Here is a 10,918-nt window from a genome sequence, read left to right as displayed (position 1 = left end):
TGTTAAATATTTACCTCATTCTTCCATTCCCACAGTCTTCACTGTCTGGTCCTATCCAGCACTGCAGTCTTTCTACCCAAAATGCTCCCATGATCCATCTTCAAAGTGTGGCCTAATTTCTATGGGCAAGCAATATTCCATCTGTCCGTTATACGGCACATCAATAGGAAGGAATAGGGCCACACTTTGAAGACAGGCCAACAGTAACAGACGAGCAGTATACATCACTGCAATGGGAAGCAAGTTGGTGTCTAACAAATCAGGCTGTGTTGAAGGAGGTGGGGAATTATGTACAGTACAGATTCAGTAGTAAACTTGTACTTAAGGTTAGTGTACTTAATGCTTATTCATCTTATGTAATTGAGGAATAATTCTCAACTGCAAGGCAAAACTTTTTTTTTTTTGGAGACCGAATCTTCTTTTTTTTTTTGCCATTTGTGTCACATTAGGAATATTTATTTTCACTACCTGTCACATAGCCAAAACAGGAGGTAAAATAACCCCCCCCCCCCCCCAAGGGATAGTCCCTGGTTGTCGTCAGGGTCACCAGTGCTAGTGTCCCAATTGGAAATGTAAAAAAATATGCCTTTAGTTGGGTCACCCAGTTTTCAGGTGTATGGCACCATTAAGGTATAACTAAACACCAGTTGATCATATTCATCTTCTATAAGGAATACTCAGAACTCCTGGACCGCTAGTGTAATTCTATGTTTTATCCTCCAGAGTCTATCTCTGATTTTCCTGATGCTGTAGCTTCTTCTGCATTGTCAACTGAGGATGAAGAGAAATATGTCCTATCCTTATTTGAGGTGCAGGTACAGGAGGAAATTGTGTCTCCAGACAACTCCAAAACTTAAGGTTACCATATTGGCCCTTAAAGCGGTTGTAAAGGATTTTTTTTTTTCCTTTTAAAATAACAAACATGTTATACTTACCTCCACTGTGCAGTTCGTTTTGCACAGAGTGGCCACGATCCACGTCTTCTGGGGTCCCTCGGCGGCTGTCTCTGGTCCTCCCCGCAATTACTGATCACAGTCATGCGAGAGCTCACATGGTAGTGAGTAATTGCGGGGGCGCTTCCGTGATACAGCGAGCGGCCATAGCCGCTCACTGTATCACTCGGCGTGCCACATCACTGGATGTGATTGACAGCCCCGCAGCTAATGGCTGCGCTGCTCTCAATCCATCCGCTCTAGCCAATCAGCATCCAGGCTGAGTTGCGAAGAGGATCTCAGGACCGCACGGGACTTTCGATGGGTCAGGTAAGGGGGGGGCGGCAACATCAGATGTTTTTTCACCTTAATGCATAGATTGCATTAAGGTGAAAAAATGTTTTCATTTACAACTCCTTTAACACATTCTGCACTACCTATATCGGCTATGCCTAAAGTTACCAGCTTGGGTTCTCCTAAAAAGCCCACAGCCTACGAAGACTTTACTAGTGCATTCCCCTTTGCAGGATTTGTTTTTAAATTATTGACCTAAGCCAGATAAACTCTTTGCTCCTCCCAATCGCTTTGCCCTGCAATATGCTATCAAGGAGGAGTTTCTAAAAGAGTAGACCAAACCATTTCCTTTCTTAACCACAGACTGACTATCCCTGTAGAAAACATCTCGGTGCTTAAGGACGCTATGGATAAAAGGCTGGAAGGTTTTTCCAAGGCCTCATTATCCCTTGCAAACCCTGTCCTGCAACCTGCCATTGTTATGTCCATCTGCTGAACCCTGGTTGTCTGGTCAATGGGCAGGTCTTGGGATCCTGGCTCTATCCTGATGAATCATTCTGTCCAACAACTGTAACTCGTGCCTGTGACCCTACTATACAGTTTTGAGCGACTAGCAGATATTTTTTGCCAAAATACAGAATGGATCCCCTGTCCATACACGTGTGGAGGACAGTTAAAGTGTTAACCCAAAATTAAAAAATTACAGATCCTGTTCCTTTAAATTGCATTAAAGCAGAGCTCCACCCAGAAATGTAGCTTCCGCTTTTCCGAACCCTCCCCCCCCCTCCGGTGTCACATTTGGCACCTTTCAGGGGGGAGGTGGTGCAGATACCTGTCTAAGACAGGTATTTTCACCCACTTCCGGGAATACAGTACTGCGGCAGCCCCCGCTGTCTTCTGGGGAACACACTGTTCTCAGGAGAGAGCGGGGACCAGTGACGCCGCGGCGCGCTACTCATGCATGCACAGTAGGGAACCGGGCAGTGAAGCCATAATGCTTCACTTTCCGATTCCCTAACCGAGGATGGCGGCGGGTGCAGCCGAGGGACGAGCGATTGCTTGTCCTCGACTGACGACATTGCGTGCGCGTGCTAGACAGGTAAGTGTCAAGTTTTTTAACCACTTGCCACCCAAGGACGTCATATGACGTCCTGGACTTTGTTAGGATATCTGAAAGATGCCTGCAGCTACAGGCATTATTCAGATATCCATCTCTTCAGCCGGCCATTCTGTGCATCATAAGAACGATCACAGCGTCAGTTCCACCGCTTGATCGTTCTTATAGGCGATGGGAGGGGACATCCCCCTCCCACTATCATCCGGTGCTTCTCCAGGCTCTCCCGTGCCATCGGAGACCCGGAGAAACGATCTGCCGGCGCCAGTCATCTCTATGATTGTCGGCGGCCCGGGCGCAATGTTTTGACGTCACGCCCGGGTACCGGAATGTAAACAAAGCCGCAATCGCGGCTAAAAGCATGAGATCGTGAATTTTTTTTAACGATCTCATGCTTTCCACATCTCAAGCGAACACACACACATAAGTCCCGCCCACATATGTAAACGCCGTTCAAACCACACATGTCAGGTATTGCCACGTGTGTTAGAGCACCAGCAACCATTCTAGCACTAGACCTCCTCTGTAACTCTAAACTGGTAACCTGTAAGAAAAAAAATAAGTGACGCCTATAGAGATTTTTAAGTACTGAAGTTTGGCGCCATTCCATGAGTGTGCGCAATTTTAAAGCGTGACATGTTGGCTATCTATTTACTCGGCGTAACTTCATCTTTCACATTATACAAAAAAATTGGGCTAACTTTACTGTTTTGTTATTTTTTAATTCAAGAAACCGTTTTTTTCCCCAAAAAAAGGCATTTGAAAAATGATTGCGCAAATACCGTGTGAGATAAAAAGTTGCAATGACCACCGTTTTATTCCCTAGGGTGTCTGCTAAAAAAACATATATATTGTTTGGGGGTTCTGAGTAATTTTCTAGCAAAAAAATGATGAGTTTTGCATGTAGGAGAGGAGTGCCAAAATAGGCCCGGTATGGAAGTGGTTAAAAGTCAGCAGCTGCAGTATTTGTAGCTGCTGGCTTTTAAAAAAAAAATTGGGCGGAACCCCTGCTTTAACCACTTCAATACCAGGCACTTACACACCTTCATGCCCAAGCCAAAGTAGGGGCTGAGCTGCCATGTGACCTCCCCGGCTGACAGAGGGAGATCTCAGCCCCTCCTGCAGATGCCATGTATCAGAGGTGTACAAGCGGCCTTGAGTCATGTGACCAGCCTGAAGATCGCCCTAAAAAGGTATTTACATTGCTCATTTGATAAAAGATTTGTATAGTGTGCTGTGCCTGTCTATAGAGGGGATGGCACAGCTTTGCACATTTGGGTTAACAAACGCTTTAACCACTTCCCGCCCGGCCTATAGCAAAATGACAGCCGAGCCGTGGTTCCGTTATCCTGACTGGACCTCTTTTTTAGATTAACAGCTGGCGTGCGGCATGTCAGTTTAGCGAGATCGGTGTTGCAATGTGTCAGAGACTCTAATATACTCTTTACCATGTGATCAGCTGTATCCAATCACAGTTGATCACAAAAAGAGTCATGTATCAACTTTTCTTCACTCGCGTTTGACTGACGCGAGTAGAGGAGAGCAATTTGGCTGCTCTCCTTAAGGGGGGGCGCCCTGAAGATGCTTACCCAGGACACCACCAGGGATGCCAATCTGTGCCTCCTTTATAGTGATGTGCATCGGTGCCACCCATAAGTACCCATCTGTGCCCTTCAGTGTCACCTATGAGTGCCTATCAGTGCCGCCAGTGAAGGAGAAAACGTTATTTACCAATTTTTATAACAAAGAAGCTTTTTTTTTTTTTTGCAAAAAATAAAAACCCCAGAGGTGATCAAATACCACCAAAAGAAATCTCTATTTGTGGCAACAAAGTGATAAAAAATGTAGTTTGGGTACAGATTTTGACCATGCAATTGTCATTTAAAAAGTGACAGCGATGAAAATTGGCTTGGGCAGGAAGGGGGAAAAGTGCCTGGTATTGAAGTGGTTAAAGAATATGTAAACATGTAAACCCAACCTTTCATATTCCTGATATGTACCTGCTCTCCATGTACTTGTATGAAAAGATATCTTGCTCTTTGTATTGCTTCCTTTGTGTGAAATACCTTACATTACTGCCAGTCCCTCCACTTTACTATTAAAAACGGACCACACTAAACCGGAGAACACATCGTGGTGAGTTCTCTAGCTATGCTGGGAACTGTCTGCTCTCCAACGATCAGACTTGTCCTGACACATCCCCCTGTACAGCGTTTCACTGCGAAGATTAGTGTGCTGCTGTTTCTCATCCCCCAGCTCCTATGCAACTTTGAACAGTGGGAATGTGATCGCTTGTAAAAATGTAAGGGGGGGTATTTGTCCGTATCATTCGGCTAGTACTTGACAAACACCAACTACCAAGAAGGGTGTGTGGGTGATGGCGGGGGAGCTGGTTTAACAGCAGTTCCATTGACCACCAATGCATGGCGGTAGGGGGGTTAACAGGATCATCACAGATCACCAATGCAAGGTGGGCGTTAACAACACCAATGCGTGGTGTGTGTGTGTGTGTAACAACTTATGCTGACCTCTACTAGGGCGGGGGGGGAGAGGTTACTTACACTGACACCAATGCAGTGGGTCAGTGGCGACTGGTGAAGTTTAAGGATGGGGGGCACCAGACTCCGCCCCTCCTTGTTGATCCCTCCCACTTCTCATAAGCCACAGCCTTTATATAATCCACCCATGTATTCCACTAGTGTCAGGAGTGTAGTAAGAAAAAAAATTAATGCAATGAAAAATTAAGAAATGTATACATTGCTTTAAACAGCTTTACAATACCATGACCTAACAGCATACGTGACAGAATCAAAGACTGCAAATACTGCAGAGTTTATGGTGGTATGTGTAGGAGAGGGGTGCAGAGTGTATGGCGGTACATGTAGGAGCAGGGTGCAGAGTGTATGGTACGTGTACGAGAGGGGTACAGAGTGTATGGCGTGGGTGGTACATGTAGGAGAGGGGTGCAGAGTGTATGGCAGTACATGTAGGGGAGGGGTTCAGAGTGTATGGTGGTGCGTGTAGGAGAGGGGTGCAGAGTGTATGGCGGTGCATGTAGGGGAGGGGTTCAGAGTGTATGGCGGTGCATGTAGGAGAGGGGTGCAGAGTGTATGGCGGTGCATGTAGGAGAGGGGTGAGGAGTGTATGGCGGTGCATGTAGGAGAGGGGTGCAGAGTGTATGGCGGTGCATGTAGGGGAGGGGTTCAGAGTGTATGGCGGTGCATGTAGGAGAGGGGTGCAGAGTGTATGGCGGTGCATGTAGGAGAGGGGTGAGGAGTGTATGGCGGTGCATGTAGGAGAGGGGTGCGGAGTGTATGGCGGTGCATGTAGGAGAGGGGTGTGGAGTGTATGGCGGTGCATGTAGGAGAGGGGTGCGGAGTGTATGGCGGTGCATGTAGGAGAGGGGTGCGGAGTGTATGGCGGTACATGTAGGAGATGGGTGCAGGGCACATTACATGGGGAGGGGTGCAGAGCACATTATATCGGGCACAAGATAAAAAGGCAGCTGCTGGACAGTGTAGAGTTAATTGTACATCCCATTGGAATGTAGCTGATCAGCTGTGCCTTTGTTGGGGGGGAGAGAGCAGATAATATATATTAGGCTAAGCAGTTGGAGTGCTGGGATCGGCAGGGAGATAAAATGGTCTGATAAGAGGGAAAGTAAAGGAGAAAAAGGCTGCAGGGAGACTAACTCAGTGGGACTGAAAAGATAAGAACATCAAGCAGCTTCGCAGAGACAGAGGGGAGATATGACAGTGAGAGCCAGTGGAGAACAATCTGGAGGGAGAGGGGTGAACACAACAAATGAAGTCATCCAAGTCAGACTGAGCACAGCAGAGCCATGCTGCGAGAGAGTGACATGACAGGAGAAATTAACTCTCTCAGCTGGAGAGAGAGAGAACATCCGATCCCCACCTTCAGCTTCAGGCTCTTGTTTACTGTGCACAGGCTCAGGTTCGACATTGTCAGCTCTGTGCCCATCCACCCCATTAGTGAACCGCGTCCTGCCTCCAGAGTCCACACTCTGATCGGCTGAGCGTCCCATAGAGCTGCTGACGTCACTTCCTGTTGTGACTGCCTGGCATAACCAGAAGTCATTACTAATATGCAAAGCAGTAGCACCCGGACCGGATGCGGTTTTGCGCAATAGAAAGTGACGCAAAGCAGGTTTAAAGCCTGCACATGAAATGCCTCGTCTGCAATCTCATTTTTGCATTATTGTTGCATTTCCCATACTGCACTGTCTCCGGCGCTCGAACATAGTGCACTTAAGGACTCTTTTCTGTTTTTCTGAAAGGGCCATTTTAAAAAAATCTTTTTTTTTTTTTTATTGCCTGGGAGGGGGGGCGGCGCCCATGCGCCCCCTATGGACGGCCCGCCACTGCAGTGGGTTTGTTATTGCAACTACTAACATCAATGCTGGGGGGGTTAATGTGTCCACAAATACCAGTGGAAGGATTGTTGTTGTTGTTGCTACTACTGAAACCTGTGCTTGATGATTGTTTATTATTATGGTCCCAGAAACTGATGCTGGGGGTGGTTGTTGCAGCTACTGACACCAATGATGGGGCTTATTTTATTGTTTCAATCCATTTTAAAAAAAGGCAACAAAACAAATGTTGTTGCAGCTCATCGATTTTGAAAATAACTTGACGTGGACCTCAGTGCATGAAAATGGTCTGCTATTTTCTGGCCCACAGCATTCTGGGGGCATTGAGGGCCGCACTTGCGACCCTCAATACATTTCAGGTCGAATGACACTGATATACACGATACTTAATTATTTAGGTTGAAAATGAAAATACTTCTTAAATAGCCAAGTTTCAGTACGTTGACCTACTGCTACAGTCATGAAGATAATGCTTTCAGCTTTGTACTGTATATATTTGCATGAGCTATATAGTGTATAAGCACTCTGTAGATTTGTTAACTATAAAGGGTCACAGGACACTTTGAAATCTGGCTGCTGTGGAGAGTAGCTTTTCAATAATATTTGTCAATATGCCTGGAAAACTTTGTGTTCTGAAAGATTGTATGTTTTATTTCTAGTTAACCAAAAAAGCCTCTTGCAAACGGCACTGATGTTTGAGGACGCCCCCTCCCCCGTAATTTTGTTTGTTTTGCAGGCATGTACGTTCGTGTGCACAATACATTCCTAGAGAAAATGTATTAGTTTATGCTCATATGCACGGATTTGCATGTACAATCTGCAGTGTGAAAAAGGCCTAAAAATTATCACTTTGATGCTTTTTTCCTTCTCTTTATCTGTACTTATTCCTGGTTAACCTGGTAGATAACTTTTTTGCTTACTAGTAAAAATAATTACCTAGAACTTACATTTTTTGTTTAATTGGTTAATGAAGTGATCGCCAAGCTGGTGTACTTTGAGCGTCTGCTTGATTAAGTGGATTTTAATTACTTTACTAGATCCATATGCTGAAACGGCATATGAATGTAAGTGGCCAGCCGAAGACTTTAGTTACCTTTCAAGTAATTTTGGAAGCTTTATATCCGCTTTCATCTAAAAAACAAACAACCAAAAAAACACATGCAAGAGAACGGTTCATAAAAATATTCCACCCACTTTTTTTTTTTTTTTTCCTACACCTCGATTCCCTCTAATCAAAAATTGTGGTTGGATCCATCAAATCCTTAATGCCAAGAGAAAGACCAGTTTCAATCACTAAGTTACAAGAGAATGAATTAAATGGCGAGTGAACCTTCAGCCCTGGTTCACATTGATGCTACTTTGAAATCGCGCTACTTCACTTGAAGTAGCATGATTTCAAAGTAGCAAGTTCAGCGCGATTTCAGGTGCTACTTGATAGACATCTGTGTGGCTTCATACACAGATGTCTATTGAAGTCGCACCTGAAATCGGCAAAAGTAGTGCATGAACTACTTTTGCAAATGGGTGTTGCGCCGATTGGAACAGTGCCAATAGGCTGCGACTTGACATGCGATTTGATCTCTCAAATCGCATGACAAATCACTCCAATGTGAACCTAGGCTAAATATCACTTAAGGTTTGCTTTGGCAAACTCTTGTATCGTTATACTACATTATGAAGTTGCATTTTTTTTTTATGCATTTCCGTTAAAACTAACTGTAATCCTAAATAATTTTGTTTTATTTTGCCAACAGGGCACCTGAAAAAGAAGCACTTTCAAGAAGCAGAAACTGCATACAAGAAGTTAAAGCACACTATTGACCAAGCTCTCTCACATAGCGCTTACTCAGAAGTGAATCTCAGCAAGCTATTTCAGACCCTTGCCGCTATCAAGTAGAGCTGTATCTTACAAATTGGCTTCTTCTTTTAAGATGGACACATTTTTCATGGCTTTTTTTTTTTTCTTTAGCAAGTGGTTCCGTTTCTTATGTGCTTAGCTTGAGAAATCTTTTCTTCCTCATCCAGCTATGATGTTCAGTCTAAAACTTACTTTTGTAATTCTGTAATTGTAACAATTTAAATGTCGCAGTTTTCAAACTATAAATATGTCTGTCACAGCACATTCTATTTCTTTTGTAAGGAGTTGTCCATTGAGACCTGAGAGATAAAAGGACCGCTAGTTTAATTGAATAATTCCCAGTGAGAGGGGCTGCAGTGTAAGTGATCCTCGACTTTTCTGTTCAGTATTTAGTGGAGGTGCTTTCAGCAAACAAGGTTACATGAGGTCTCAGTAGGAGCACTAATGTTTTGCCTTTTCACAGTTTACCAGCTTCTCATCACAAACATGCTAATTAATAAAATGACTAAACTACAGCTATTCCTGGCATTTAATGTGTAAAGTATAGAAGTATAGCCTTGACTTTAGGAGATATATTGTATTTTAGTGGATTTCCAGCTGGTATAGTTTTATCAGGAACAACCTTCCTATACTTGTGTCTAGATTTTTTTTTTTCTTTTTATATTTGTGTATTTCCATTATCTGTTTGTTTTTCTCAAACATTCGAACATTAATGGTATTTTATCCTTCAAAAAATATTCCCCCCCCCCAATAAGTTTTATTTACTGTGAACTGAATAAAGATGTTTTCTGAAATACCAGGTTTCATTTACAATTAATATTGACATTTTTGGAACTGAGTTGCTTCATCCTTGTGACCACAGTACATCTAAACAAAATTATGATTTTGCCATTTCAGGCAGGCTGCTAAAAACTGCAGTTGAAATCCCTGTTTACTGTCTACCTATGGATTTGTAATTTTGGTAGACACATGTGTGCAAATCAGTAATATGGCTTCACTGCTTCCTGGGTCAGCTTGCTGCTCAATTTTTTTATTTTCATTTTTAACAGAAGAAATGTTTATTAAACTATTGCAGCAGTAGCAATACAAAAAATCACAAGCTTCAAACTTAAACAGGTAATATAGGCAACGAAAGTTGCATAAGGCACATAGTCAAGTACAAGTAAAAAAAAAACTATAGTTCTGAGATATTATCCAGCATGTGTTAATGCTGACCTCCCAACCACTAGGCGTTAAGGAAAGGGGGATGGGTGCAGAAGTGGGAAGTTAGGACGGGTAGAGAAAAGGGAGGTACATGGGAGAGATAGGAATAAGATGCAGAAACCAGAGCATAAACATAAAATAGAGTTGGGTCCAGCCACTACACATCTCCCTGAGGGGTGACATAGAGCATGATTATCATAGCGTGAGGTACCGCGCTTCCACCCAACAAGCCCATATTTTATTGAATTTCTTGGGGTAATTGCGTCCCAGGTAGGTCAAATTATATAGTAGGGGTAAGGTAGCATTAATCATAGATTTCCTTGCAGAGATTGTTGGGGGGGCTCTGCTTTCTTCCACTTGGAGAGATTAGTTTTCCTGGCGTAAGTAGCATTGAAAATTAACAATTTGGTGTGCATTGTTAGGTTATGAAGCTTAGTAGGTAGGCTATCCACTATACCTAGTAAAAGGATCAGGGGATCTAGAGTATTGGTGACTCCACTAAGCACATCAATGTCAGGAACCGCCGCCCGTCAAGAGTTTTGAATCAGCGGACAGGACCAAACCATATGGATAAAATTCCCTACCCCTCTGCAACACCTAGGACAGGTATCATCCTTAGTCGGTAGATGGTCGACAGTCTTTGGGGTGTGTAATATACCCTATGCAAAAAATTCATTTGGACAAAGTGGTCCCTAGGTAAAATCATAAGAGGGATGTATTGTTGAAGACCTTCACTCCAATCCTCATCAGTTAAATGTGCACATCTCTCTGCCAAGCTTGTAATATGTCCGCCTTGTGGTGGAAGCGACTTCACAAGTGAGTCTTGCAGCTCAATTTTCATAGGCACTGATACCAGTTTACTGTTCAATATGAATGAGTCTGGAGGTGGAGAGATAACCTAGGATGCTGAATTTATTAATCAGGGCAAGTCACCTGTCTGACTGCAGTGTGAGAAATGTATGTAAATCACACAGTTGGCTGTGTCAAGGGAGGAATTCTCTGCAGAGATGAGTCCTCGGGAGTTCTCACTAGCCTAAAACACCTAGGGTGCAAGCATGGGCCCTCTCCTTCCCCCCCCTTTGCTGAAAGACGAGGCGCTGGGGGAGAAAGAGGAAGAAGTGGAAGCC

At 43.9% G+C, this 10,918-nt stretch overlaps 1 protein-coding gene across 2 annotated transcripts in view; it reads left to right on the top strand.

Moving 5' to 3' along the window:
• Positions 1 to 9,103, top strand: part of POLA1 (DNA polymerase alpha 1, catalytic subunit) — a 481,679-nt gene extending 472,576 nt beyond the window's left edge. For both annotated transcript variants that reach the window (XM_040338205.1, XM_040338204.1), the window contains exon 37: positions 8,485 to 9,103. In XM_040338205.1, coding sequence (XP_040194139.1) covers positions 8,485 to 8,627 — 143 coding nt within the window. In that variant the 3' untranslated portion in view covers positions 8,628 to 9,103. The remainder of the gene's footprint in view (positions 1 to 8,484) is intronic.
• The last annotated feature ends 1,815 nt before the right edge of the window (positions 9,104 to 10,918 follow it).

The sequence above is a fragment of the Rana temporaria genome, chromosome 2 (assembly GCF_905171775.1).
Source record: "Rana temporaria chromosome 2, aRanTem1.1, whole genome shotgun sequence".
NCBI lineage: Eukaryota > Metazoa > Chordata > Amphibia > Anura > Ranidae > Rana > Rana temporaria.
Note: the sequence above shows the minus strand (reverse complement) of the source record. Positions and strands in the feature narration are given on the sequence as shown.